This window comes from Microtus ochrogaster, chromosome 21 (genome assembly GCF_000317375.1).
Source record: "Microtus ochrogaster isolate Prairie Vole_2 chromosome 21, MicOch1.0, whole genome shotgun sequence".
Taxonomy (NCBI): Eukaryota; Metazoa; Chordata; class Mammalia; order Rodentia; family Cricetidae; genus Microtus; species Microtus ochrogaster.
The window spans coordinates 16,747,256-16,761,723 of NC_022022.1; the positions used below are offsets into that span (position 1 = coordinate 16,747,256).

Below are 14,468 nucleotides of genomic sequence, written 5' to 3' on the forward strand. Positions count from 1 at the left end.
GAGGAATTTATTGCTCTATAGACATCTAGGGATACAGCTGAGAGATGCAGCATATCTCTAAAAAGGACTGAGGGGGCTGGAGAGATGCTCTTCCTAAGGTCATGAGTTCAATTCCCGGCAACCACATGGTGGCTCACAACCATCTGTAATGAAGTCTGGTGCCCTCTTCTGGTCTGCAGACATAAACACAGACAGAATATTGTATACTGCACACATAATAAATAAATAAAAATAAATAAATAAATAAAAAGGACTGAGGTCTTGGGTTTAATTTCCAGTACCACCTTCAGCCTTGAAAGTCAGTGAAAGGAAAACCAGAATTGTTCTGCACACACTTTATTATATAAAATATAGGTCTAGTTTATTAAGGAAAAAAAATCTAGATTTTACTAACTAAAGGAAAAAAAGTATGTGAAGGGAAGCAATCTTTATAACTGCTCGCTCACTCTTTTTTTTTTTTTGGTTTTTATGAAAGACAGTAAGGCAGGACTCCTTACTAAACCCATTAGCTGAAGAAGAGAATGAAGGCTTCATGTTAACACATGGAGCCACAATCAATCTCCAGCATAACTAAGTTAGTAAATGTGGAAGAACCAGATGTTATCTTTTTCCAAGATAAGCCCAAATGCAGAGAACAGAGGAACAAATTATGATACACAAGGAAATAGTCAGAGCAACATAAAACTAGCAACATCTTAAAGTTTAAGGCTTATCAAGCCAAAGAAAGTGATGTTGGGGCAAAGGGGAAAAGGGACTGTCACATGATGAAAAGGAATTAGGGAGACAGCAACAACCAACACCAAGATCTTTTTTTAGGATCCTGCTCTGCACAAAGCTACCTTTAAAAAAAAAACAAAACATTTTTTTTAAATGCAGGGACTGGCAGAGCAATTCAGCCTGAGCTACATAAAACTCTGCCTAAAATATCAAACATAAATACTTTTAAAAAAATAAAATTTAATGCAGGCTAGACATTTGGTCATATTACAAAACTGCTGCCTGGCAGATGCGAACAGAGACCTACAGTCAGACAATATGCAGAGTGAGAGACCTTGGAACATTCGATCATTAAAGGTGTGTCCGTGTGTCCCAATCAAATCCCACCCCACTCAGGGGTCAGGAAACTCAGCAGAAGACAGGTACAAAGAATTTAAGAGCTGGAGGGGAAAGGAGGTACCAAGGAAACAAGGCCTTCTAAATAAAGAGGATCAGCACACATAGTAAAAGGCAGCAAGCACAGTGTCACCACGTGTCTGCACCAGATGGGGTCCTAGAACTAAAAGTCAAAGTGGACACATGCCCTGAACATGTCCCTATCCTAACCAAGAAGCAATCTCCAATAGATACCTTCTTGCAAATGAAAATTAAATTTTCTCCTAGGGAGCCTTACTGGGGAAACAAACTGCTCATAAGGGTAGGCCTCGTGCTCAGCAGTAGATGGCCAAAATGAACTCCACAGTATTTCTATAGGTTCTTTGTTTTATAATATCACTTCAAGGCCTTTTGTTTTCCTCTTCTGTATTTTTGTCTTTTATAACACTACATATTCTGTTGCAGCTTCCAGTTTTGTGTTTTCATGGGATTCCTGAGTGTGTGAACAAGTGAGTTTCTGTGCTTCTGTTATTTATGCCTTTTTTGGGGGTGGGGGTGGGGGTTCTTTGTTTGCTTTGTCGTCTACTTTATTTTATTATTACTCTTTAAACCTGTGTACTTTCTACGAGAGACAGAAAGGGAGTGGATCCAGATTGGGGGAGAGGAACTGAAATAAGTAGAAGGAGGGGAAACCATAATCAAGATATATTATGTAATAAAAACAAATCGATTTTCAATAAATGAAAAAATAATTTAAAAAAGAACAAAAATCCACTGCCTGTCTGGGTTATGTAAGCATGCAGGAGGCTGACAAACAAAACATTTTAAGTCTGAGGGCAGTATGTACTACTAAGATTTAAAAGGCCAAACTGTAGACACAGTGAGAACCCTGTTTCTATTAAACTAACCAGATGTTTCTTGATGTGGTAGAGATATATTAGGTTTTGGAAAGAAAATCTGGGAATACTGTGGTGATAGTTGAGATGTAACACGTGGGATCAATGCTTTGATTAAAAACCCCAAGTAAACCCAAGGCTATCATTACTAATGTGTTTACAAAAATGCAGGATTCATTCTAAGACAGACAGTGATTGAAATATAAATGCAAACTGTAAAGCATTACCATGTGAATGACCCATTAAAAAGCAACAGATAAAAGCTTTAGAGTTTTGAAATAAGCTTACTTGGGAATTTTAAGGTTAGGCATACAAAAGAAGAAACACAGTAAGTCAATTTTAACAATAAAGTAATATCAGAATTGTGCCAAGGCAAATTATGACAAAAATATTAAAATACTGTACAATGGTTATGAAGCATGTCATGAGGATATCATTCATAAATACTAAAATCCCAAAATTTAGTGTATAAAAATTCCAATAGCAGTTAATTTTCAACTCTAGCTTTATTAAAGTATTTTGGATATTAAAAACTCTATGACTCCCACTGATTTTCAGTGGGGATTTGAATAGCAAACAAGTTTGGAAAGCATCAGCACACAAGAAATACAAATTAACTCTATAAAAATGTTTAATCTCTTCATAAAAATCAACTGTTTATTCCGCCTCTGATAACTGTTATTCTAAGAATGGATGTTATTTTATTCATCTTGAAATATATCAAAAAGTTCTATTCTTTTAATGAATTAGTTGCTCTAATATTTTTAAGTGGCAACATGATCATGAAAAGTTAACTCTAGCAATTTTCTAAAGCTGTCCACCTCTTAATACACTAACATTTACCTAGACAAAAATGATTATGTCTTAATTTATAATCAGTAATTTTTTACCACCTCCTCAGAAAAAGAGTATGTGAGTAAATAAATGGAGTGGCAAGCTAATAAGAATGCATTCAGATGTTACATTTCCAACTACAAAGCACTGTGTCTCCCTTCTCTGAATAAACTAATTTCCAAAACAATCTGATTCCTAGAAAAAGATGCAGGGAGACCAGGTATAAGCAATAGTTTAGAAGTAATTAATGCTTAAAATGACACTTGTAATACAGATTTTAAAAAGTAATGACATTCATTGAAGCAACTAAAGTAAAAATGAAAGTAAAAAGCAAACACCCCAAAATATTTGATGGAATAGTTCGGAGTACTGTAGCAATTGTTTTGGAAGTTCTCAGAAAGACTAAGAAAAAAATCTTGTCACTATTACTTTGGTTATAGTCTGAAGTCACCTGATTAAATACTTTAATGTCCACTTTCAAAGATTTAATGTACTGCAGCAGTAAAAAAAAAAGTAATGACAATATATATCCAGTATAATAAACTACCAAAATTATCATTTTTATTTAAAAGTTCTTAGTTAAATGGCAACTACAGTAAAATTCAAAATCTAAAAATGGTTTTAATTTCGTACCAAAATGTACTAATAGAAGAGAGATAGAACAAAAACATACGAATGTTATCTCTTATGAATACCACAACTTACAGAATTAGTGGAGTTTTGAAAGTTAAACTCACCTACTTTTAAAACCATTTGAGGATGGTTAAAGTAAAAAGCCCACTTACAGATGTAGAACAATTAAAACAAGTAAAAGATGACAGAATTTAGGAAAGCGAGTGCAAGTCCCCACATTTAACCTGGAGCTCACTAATAATGCCTACTAATAAGCATCAGGAATCTCCATCTCCTCCTGCCCCTACCCTACACCTGATGTGGGAGTGTCATATATCAATCTGTTGGTTTCATTGGCTAAGGAATAAAGAAACTGCCTAGGCCCCTTGATAGGCCAACCCTTAGGTGGGTGGAGTAAACAGAACAGAAGGCTGGGAGAAAGAAGCTCAGTCAGGGAGTCGCCATGGTTCCCGCACTCCAGGCAGATGCAGGTTAAGATCTTTCCTGGTAAGCCAGCTCGTGGGCTACAAAGATTAATAGAAATGGGTTAGATTAATATGTAAGAGCTAGCCAATAAGAGGCTGGAACTAATGGGGCCAGGCAGTGTTTAAAAGAATACAGTTTCTGTGTAATTATTTCGGGTATAAAGCTAGCCATGCGGGCGGCAGGGTGCTGGGGACGCAGCCCGGCTGCTCCTAACACAACATACACCTAGTTAAAAATGGCCATCATTGTGCTTCTTATAAGGCTATTTGGGATTCAAACGTAGGAACTCACACCAACAGAGAAAGCACTTACCAACTGAGTCATCTCCTAGATTCAATTTATGAAAGATTTGTGTGTGTAAAAAATGTTTTTCACCAAAGCCTTGAAATCACCACAAAAATATATACAAGCTACACATTCCCCAGAAAAGTCGAAATGACTTCAAAACAGGCCTCTACTCAGATCTAAGCACATACATAGCTACTTAGAATCCTATGTTATATATAAACAATGTTTTAATGGATTTTTTTTGTATTTTACCCTCAATTTTTTTTTTAAAGAAATGGTACATGATTGTAAAATCTTCATGCCACTGCCTACTTTATTTGGCTATTTCAGTTTCACTAATATACCTATCAAGTATTCAGAGAATGCCTAAGACCCACAAGCTACTCAATTACATATCTTTATTCTTCTTTTGTACAAGTTCTGATAAGAATTAAAAGCAAAAGCTATCACTTGTTATGGCCTCAATCTTGACTTTGTCATTAAACTATGAATTCATAAGGCTTCAACAAGACCCATAGCAAATAAGATTCTGTCAAGAACACTCCTAGTAACCTAAAACATGTACTATTTCAGTCACAATAAGAAGTAGTGGTTGTACTAGAGATACCAAATACTACTATAAGGGGTCAGTTTTTGTGTTCATTAGAACGGACTTCAAATAACAACAAACATTAAACTCATTATCACATACATATACCAACCATTTTACCTATTTGCAAGTAGATGTGATAGTTACATATTTACTGTATTTTCAACATCTGTCTGGTTTTTAAAATGATGGGCATAAACTTAAAAACTAAAATTTTAAGAGCTACTTTCTTCTTTCTCAACCATAAATCTTGAATTCTGTTTAGATAATAATCTGAAATTAAAAGTAGCATTAGTTGGGGATGGAGACTGTCCAGTGGTTAAGAGCGCCTGTTGCTCTTGCAGAGGACCTGGGTTTAGAATCTGGAGTTCCGTCCAGTTCCGTAGGATTTGATGCCCTTGGCATTGCACACACATGGTATACAGACATATATACAGAGAAAACACACATAAATAAAAATGAAAATACTACAAATACCAAAATAAAAATTCCCAGAACACATTAAATTCATGAAAACTATTAATTCTGACACTATAAATCAGGCTGCTTATTCTAACAAATTTTTCTCCAATCTTCAGTCCATCAACAATCAGTTGCTTATTTTACACTGCATTTTACATAATTAGCACAAATGCACTGCAGGTAAGGTAAGAGTCCAAAGGAAGAGCAATACACATTTTATGAAAAAATCTTCAATGATAAATTTTCAAGATTTATGGTACATTATACTTTTAAATACTCCATTTACCCACACTCCTATTTTTAACTGTGTTAATACTTTTGTTATTTCTGCACACTGCTAAAGCAATCAGATTAACCCTAAGAAGCAGGCATAAAGGCCTTAGGCTTAAATATCAAATCTGAAGCATACATATTTGGATAAACTTAACATTCTTTTTCATCCAATTTTTCTCCTTTTGTTTTAGGAGAGTTATAAGGACAAAATGAGGTGACAAAAAGGGGATAAATGAATATACTTTTAATTATACTTAGCAAGTTAAAGCTTTCCTTATAATGGAATTCATATACTCTTCTGAACAGACAAAACAAAAACTCATTTTATGAACATAATTTTTTAAGGTTTAATATGTAAAATTAATCATACTTACAGGAGTTTAACAGGTACTTTTCCACCGAACAATGGAAGAAAGGTGGTATAGACAGTAAAAATCATACCTAAAAGGGATGTCTCCTTGGCAAATGCTGCAGCAATAGCTGGGTCTAATGCAGGCTGGCCATCTCCAGATGGAAGATCGGGTCGTGTATAATCCCTACTTTTATCATTGTTGTATTTTACATTCAAATTCACAAGTTTGGAAAAATCAATCCTTAGGGTACAGCAAGCATTATAAATATTTTGACCATCTAGGGCCTGTGAAAGTGAATAAAATGAATCAGCCATTTTAAATTTGAAAATGAGCAAAAACAGGAAAGGGATTACAATTTCATACATCAAGCCAGGCTACTTCCATTCTAAGTGTGTTAGTTTTTACCATTCACTGCCTTCATTAAATAGGAAATGCTACGTAACTCTAAAATACAACATTTCATCATTGATGCTAAGAGTGCTAAGAGCTTAAAAAAAAAAAACCACATAATAGTTACACATACAGTCAGCCCCAATAACATTTATTCATTTGAACAATATATTTACACACATTTTATTAAGGGTAACACTAATATGAGTTGATACGACTACTACTGGATGCCACACCATATGAAGTTGCCTCATACCAAATAAATGCAGCCCCAAGATTTGTAACAAATCTCATGAAATGAAATAAAAACAAACATTTAAGATTAATTGTTTGACCTGAATCAGAATATCCTGATGAAATTAGGAAGATCAATGTCATTCCAGGAAATTCTGGAATAAAAGAGCGTCAAGTCTAGAGTTAAAAGCCTAGACTTAAACCACTATTTAACCCTGAGTATCAATATAGTAATATAGAAAATAAAAATGATAACGGCCACTAAGTTTCCTTACAGGGCTATTGTTAAGAATAAATTAAGGATGCCACATGTGAAAGTTTATCATGAATTATTTACTATGTTACTATTATCATGACTTGCTGCTGTTGTATATCAATCATTTCTAGTCTACCAAGATATACTATAGAAACAAACTATAAATGGGAATAATGAGTTAATTTTAATTAGAAGAGAGAAAACGTCTATTAATAAAAAGGTAAACTTCTACAGTTGGTTAGGTGTTTAAAGTACATAAAATTTGGAATTCATTCAAAACATTAAAATATTTGTACTCTCTGGAACAATAATCCTTTCCCCTCGATCTACAAAAATGTTAGGACTATTTACTAAAGAGCAGGAAAAAAATTCATAATCAGAAGATGACAGGGATGGTGAAAACTAAAGGCATTTTATACACATTATGACAAATGACATTTGGATCAAGCAAATCATCACAAAATAATCTATCATCTAAAAGTAGTCACCAAATGTATCAACTTCATCAACAATTTAAGGTAAGATAATCCAACATCCTGCTATGGAGGCAATTAACGCACCAAAAATAGGTGTCTCTTTACAATAAGTAAAGGCATTACTGTAGGGAGAATGCGAGCCAGGAGACAGAATCTGCAATTTCTATGCAGTCTGAATGCAGTTAGTATCAGTGTTGCAAATGTCTACCAGTGGGTGAGTAGACAAATTTTACTCCTATAGGTAAACATTTAAATATTATCTGGGAGCATACTAATTATTTGATTATTATTAAAGAGAAAATAACATCTGAGAAGAATTGGCTTGGATCACCATTCCTAGGTTAATGCTAACAGTACTGACAGAAATTACCCAACCTACAACAGATTTCTGAAAGCATTATTTTAAATTAAAGCAATAGAAATGTAGAGTTCCAAATTATCCACAGTCAATGTAGCAATTGTTACAACACCTTTTGATATTTTCAATTTTAACTTTTAGAAAATATCTGCATGCAGATGAAAGATACACAGTTACACAGAGACTGGTACGAGCTGGAGAAACACCGAGACGAAATTGAAATTATAATCAGGTGGAACAAAGGAGAGCAAAGCAGAAATCCAGACATTTTTCAAAAGGATTCTGAAGAAAGGGAGAAGGAAAACTAATGCCTAAAAAAATTTACGCAAGCTTCATTTCAAGCTGTGCTTGTAACTCTAAAGAGGAAGTGATACACAAACCCGTCCTGTGGTGGAACCATTAGGAATGCAATGATCTGACTTGAACAAAGATTTCTGGCAATTAAAGCTCAAGATAATGTGTAGCAAGCAGACTTCTCAAATGTTCCTACTTTCAATAAAAGTTTAGACACTAAGCAAAAATAACTGGGAAAAATTAGCCACAAAAAATTAAAATTTATAGACCAAAATAGTTAAAATGTTAAAATAGAGTATACAATAATAAGTGTGCAGTGAAATCTGCAGATACTCCCATGTGCACTAATTGTATGTGATTGTTATATTGAGAGACTGTTGGGCATAAGACTTAGCTGATGTTTTAGGGAGCTATAAGTTAAGTCCAAGTTCTCTGAAAATCTTACTATCCTGTCCTGTGAGAAAAAAAAATACTCATCAAAAATATAAAACTGAACCACTATAAATTCTTATGACGGTGGAAAGTTAAAAACTAAAAGGTAGTATTAAGCAAGTTTAAGTAAACCATCCACAAAGCATGATCTTATGTCTCTCAAAAACATCTGCATAAAATTGTGAGTTCTTTGTAAGAAGGACTGAGGGACATGATCTTAGTACTACAACCATCTCAGTTTTACTGTTGCTGTTTTAATAAAAGCTGAAGAGTAACCCACAAGTATGCAAAAGACTCTAGAAGATGCAGCATCAACATCTAGTATCTATAAGGAAGACATTCATGAGAAACTGTTTCTAATAAAAACAAAAAAATGTTGGTACTCACACATTAGTGTTATAACTTCGCTGCAAAAAGCAACCTAAATTCTACCACGTATCTTGCTATTTAGAACTGGGGTATGTAAATGCAATTAGTTGTATTCATTCCAGTTCTTAAATTGTTATTAGAAAGGCAATGGAAAGAATACCTTTGCTTCCCAGCATACTGCATGAGTTTTCTTACAAAATTATGAAGACCATATACTTTATGAAAATGCTTAAAAATTGTTGTTATGGCTTCAGTTTATCACCTTAAACGTCAGAGTTCAATAAATGAAGCAAAGAACAAAGTAGACATAGTATCTACTCATTCTAATAGAAAAAAAAAGTTCCTTGTAATAAATAATTATAAAGAGCAAATATAATTGAAAGTACAATATGGAAAGAGTTCTCTACGAAGAAATTTCTAAGCTGGAATTTGGTTAAAACAAACAAACAAACAAAATAAAACCCAGTTGAAGTTTTGTAAGAGATGAAGAGAAAAGCCATTATTAACAAATGAAATGGCAATTAAGTCTCCAAGATCAGAGAATATACATCTACACAGCATTTAAAGACATTTAACATGGATGAAAAAGAAGGAAATGAGACTTGAGAAACAATTTCCTAAGCCATGCTAATGACTACAGACTTTATTCTAAGGACAAAAATGTAATCAGTGAAGGACATTAAGAATGTAAGTAATTGGACTAAATTGAGGTCATCATGTATGTAGTCTGTGGAAAAATATTGGGAATGCCAAGATCTTGAACTGGTGGATTTCAAAAGAATACCACAGATGCTAAAGCAGAGATTTGCAAAAGGATGATGTCTTGATGACTCAGACCAATGCTACTCATACTTTTGGTCAGGGACCAGCAGCTCAGGTCATTCTGTATAAAATGACTTTGTATCAAAAATTTTGATATTCTCTAACTGCCTTTTAGGTATTTTTTAATGACCATATAAGTATTATTGTTACCTATGGCTTAGAGAAGCTTATTTTGGCAGTAAGTAGCAGTTACTGCACACACAAGTGCTCAGCACTAAATAACAAAACTGTATCATTCCCTCGAAGGCACAGAATATAAGAGCTAGTTGAAGGGGTGGAGTTTTATGAAAACTGTCTTCTGGGCATGACATGGACTTGCATTATTGAGCCCTCAGCATCTACAATTATTTGTACAAGATGTGTGTAAGACTGCACCTTCCAGTATCCTATCAGAGAGAAAAGAAGGCAGTGAGAATCTGCAGGCATTTATGATTAACTAGGAACAGGCATTTTCTTCAGTAGTGTAGGCAATGGTACGTTGTTCCTGGTGGTGATTTGAGTGAGAATGGCCCTCATAGGCTCATGTTTGAATACTTGGTTCCTAGTTGATGGAAAGTGTAAAAAAGGATTAGGGAGTGTGTCACTAAGTAGGGTTTCTTTCAAAAGCATATGTCATTCCCAGTTAACTGTCTCTGCTTTGTGTTTATGAATCAAACGGAAACTTCAGCTACTGCCCCAGGACCATGCCTGCCTTCTTTGTTGCATGCTCCCTGCCATGATGATAGTCATGGACTCTATTCTAATCCTCTGGAATTCTAAGTCTTCAATAAAGTCTCTAAGTTGCCCTGGTCACGGTGTCTGTTCACAACAGAAACGCAACTAAGACCCCTGTTCCTGTAAATAATCCTTGACACACACACTCCTGTAAGTGATCCTAATGATACTCATACATGGTGCATAAGTGTACACACAGACATGCACACAAGCAGTTTGCATGAAATAGAAAGGGAACTAGTATGGAAGAGGAAAGAGATCAATAGGAATGGTAGGAGAACAAAAAAGGTAATAATAGGTGAGTTTGATTAAAATATATTCTATATAGGTATGAATGTTATAATAAAGGTTATATGCATTATTAAAACAAGACAAAATATACAGCATTACTTGTTTTTAAACACTCAAAAAAAGTTCTATCAGCATAAGCACTAAGTAAACTACAGCTACAAATATGTGATTTTGCACACTGGCATAAGTTTAAAATTTAAAAAAAGAAGAAGAAAGCATTTTGAGCAACACCTGTTCAAACTAGGATGAAAACAGTGTTGAGGAACACACAAATAGGAATTCAGGAATCAGAATGAGTATCTTGAAATAGGATGGCAAGAAAGAATAATAGCTCCATGTTTTCTGGCTTGTTAATGAGAACAATGTTGGCATCTTGTGCTGAGATAGGGAAAAACGAGAAACCTGAAGTTGCAGTGAACATTCTATGTTTGAAAGTGTACAATGATTGCCTAGAATCCTAGTCTGGGTCTTTTAGTAAAGTTCTGAGCGAGACAAGTTAGCGTAAGCACTATTCTAACTAAGCTGTATGAATAGAAGTCTACCCAACAGAATCAGGCTGTGAAAGGGGAAAAGAACCACTGCAGAGGAAGGAGAAGTCTAGGTAAAAAGTGTGAGAGACCAGAAGGGAAAAAACAAGGCAAAAACAAAAAAACAAAACAAAAAAGCGGGATTCTCAAACTGGGCAGTGGTGGCACCACACCTTTAATCCCAGCACTCAGGAGGCAGAAGCTGGTAGATCTCTCTCTGAGTTTGAGGTCAGCCTGGTTTACAAGAGCTAGTTCCAGGACAGACTCTAAAACTACAGCGACACCCTGTCTTGAAAGATCAATCAATCAATAGATGTGGGATTCTCAGTGTCAAATATTATCTACAGATTAAACAAGATAAAGACTGGAAACTACTAATTAAACTGAACTACTCTAATGACCACGGCTAACAGCTGAAGGGGAGTTTTGGTAAACATGAATAAAACCAAATTACAGTAGACAGAGAAATGAGGAGGATATAAAAGATGAGCAGCAAACAGCTTTCTTAAGTCTGATTATAAATAAAAACGAAGAAAGGATGGGGGATTGAGAAACATGTAGGGCAGTAGAATCAGCAAGATCTGAAGTAAATTCACTAGAGCTGAGCATATTTGAGATCCTGGAGATAAGCTGTTGAAAGTGGAAGATAAAAATCAAAGTAGATGAGACAATTATTACTAACAGAGGCCAAGGCAGTAAAGAATGAGGTCTATGAGTCTGTTCTTTACTGATTTTAAACAGGTGATGAAATATGCCTTTTATTAGAAAGTCAGGTATAAGTATCAGATTTTGCTAGAAACTACTAGAATTCCCATCTGATGTTTTAAAAAAAAATCAGACAAATTAAAAGTGAGGAGAGACACAGCAAAGTGTAATCTGGCACTGTGTATAATAGTGCTACCGACTAAAAGATTGTGCAAAGATCGCTCCAAGAACGAATACTTTCTTACCACACTAACAAAACAGAAAGCATGTTAAGTACCAGATAATATTATTGTATGTAATAATCATCAAAGGGTTTCCGATATCATTTACATGGCAAAAAAACAGGGCAAGTTAAGTGTGGAAAGTAAACACCCCTTTGCTTCTGTAATAGGCTGAGCTGCCAGAATGTGTACTTAAGAAAGTGTATTACTGAGCTGTGTGGTGGTGGTGCACATCTTTAATCTCAGCACTTGGGAGGCAGAGGCAGGTGAATATCTGTGAGTTCAAGGTGAGTCTGCTCTATGGAGTGAGTTCCACGGTATCTAGGGCTACAGAGACACTCTGTCTCCGCAAAAGTGTTATTACTCTTAAAATTATCACTTATTTAGACTTCTATCATAAAGAATGTTAGTGAGTATATATAAATAATCATAAATGTGTATGGTTGGATGATTATCTGTACAAAAGAATATATATAACAATTCTGGTTCTTTACCAACGTTAACTATAGATTATCAGACAAGATACACAGAACAACTATTTTCTCTGCAACAAATGTAGCATAAATTCTAATCACTCTGGTTTACTGATCCTCTGTCAGTATTTTCCTCTGGATTAGGCAGATAAGAGATACACAGACACAAACAAACAAATATATAATACATATCAAGAAAATGTATACGATTTACAAATATGTCTGACATTGTGGAAAATGCTATAAACTCACAGTGTCTAGTCATTTCCAATAGTATAATTTCATACCACATTAATTTTGGCAACTCGATAAATATAAATACTGTCCATAGTTGGGAGGCAAGGCATGTGAAGAATAATTATTTTGGGCAAGAAAGAATTTTAATAGTTAACCGGTATCTGAAAAGAAAAGCATAGTGAAATAAGATTATATAACCTGAGAACAAGCAGTTTAAGACTGAAATCCCTGAAAAGTTTAGAAATAATAAAGCTCTTTAAGTCTTAATACTGTTTTATATTAAGAAAGTGAAAAGTGCTATATTACAATTATGCCATTGTTACTATAGCCTTTTGCCATCTGAAGCATTTTTTACTAGCCAAATATGACACTGTAAGTGAAAGCAAATGAAAACAAGAAAAAAATTGGTCCAACTTTCACATGGATAATTTTGATCTGAAGAAATCAATGAAGTAGTAAAGAACATGATTAGTACAAAAATAAAATAAAAAGTAAAAAAAATTAGGTTGAGACTAGATAGAGCTGACTTAATAGTTTCAAAACATTTACGTTAATATGAATTTTTAAGGGTTTAATAATTAAATGAGATGGTATGACAAAAGTTAAACAGTAAAAACATCATTGAATAAATTACACAGAAAGATTTAGGCATTCAGAAAGAATCTGAGTTTCCAATGGCATCATAACAAGTGGTAATTTTATTTCTCTACAGTCTAACCTTCCATATCTAAAAATAAAAAAAATGATATGACTATAACACAGACTAAGAATCTAAAAATAAACTCTTAAGAATTCTTTAAAAACTGCTTAAAGAACAATGTAACTACAGCTGATCAGAATATCTGCACTATACATTGAAGTATCTGAACCAAATTACCTTGAAAAGTTACTCTCAAACACCTATCAAAAACTACCTAAAACTGTTTGCACATACAATGCAATCCCACCATCTTACCAAGACCAGAAAATTTTGTACCAAATAAACAAATTTATAACACAAGTCTATGTTACAAATGACCATAACAGCTACAGTTATTTCTAAAAATAAACTCTACATTAAATTAATACCAGAAGTCAATGAAAAACACATTACTATCCTAAGAGGCTCAAACTTACTAGTTTTGCTTGTTGAGCATTTACTGGATCACCATACTGGAGCAAAGCCTGAAACTGGTTATTTTTTGTAAATGTGATTATCTTCAATACAGCACCAAACTTAGAAAATATCTGTGAAAACATTTAAATCAAGGCATTATTACCTACTATATTATTTCTTCAAGTTATAAGCAAGTATGCAAATTACATTACACTTACTTGGTGAAGGACATCAAGTGTTACAGGGTAGTACATATTGTCAATAATTATTCTAAGTACTGGACTCTGGGCTGGAGTCACTGCACTCTCACTGACTGTGGTGCCACTAAGAGGTGTATTTGCTGTCTGGACAGCTGTCACAGCTTGAAGAACTGCTTGAGCACGCTGAAATTTGACAAGACAAGAAGCTTAGTAGCTCAGCCATTATTTACACTTACATTTTGTTGCATATTATACTACTGTCTCTTTATGGTTCAAATATTCTACTATATTTGTTTCAAAACAGTTACCTAAGTACTATGGTACCGATGCTGACACAGATAGGCAATGCCATTTATTTAAAAACAAACAAAAAACATACCTGGGCAGATATTTACACCCAGAAACCATTCAAAGAGAAACTCACTGAATTACAAAACCTTAACTTCATATTATTCACTTGATGAAACAGGTATACTGCAGGAAGGAAC

The 14,468-nt window shown here is 34.3% G+C and overlaps 1 protein-coding gene across 4 annotated transcripts in view; it reads right to left on the minus strand.

Moving 5' to 3' along the window:
- Nucleotides 1-14,468, minus strand: part of Ptbp2 (polypyrimidine tract binding protein 2) — a 61,271-nt gene that overhangs the window by 16,220 nt on the left and 30,583 nt on the right. For all 4 annotated transcript variants that reach the window (XM_005357202.3, XM_005357201.3, XM_013350030.2 and 1 more), the window contains exons 6-8: nt 13,999-14,163; nt 13,801-13,911; nt 5,974-6,169 (exon numbers count right to left, since the gene is read on the minus strand). In XM_005357202.3, coding sequence (XP_005357259.1) covers nt 5,974-6,169; nt 13,801-13,911; nt 13,999-14,163 — 472 coding nt within the window. The remainder of the gene's footprint in view (nt 1-5,973; nt 6,170-13,800; nt 13,912-13,998; nt 14,164-14,468) is intronic.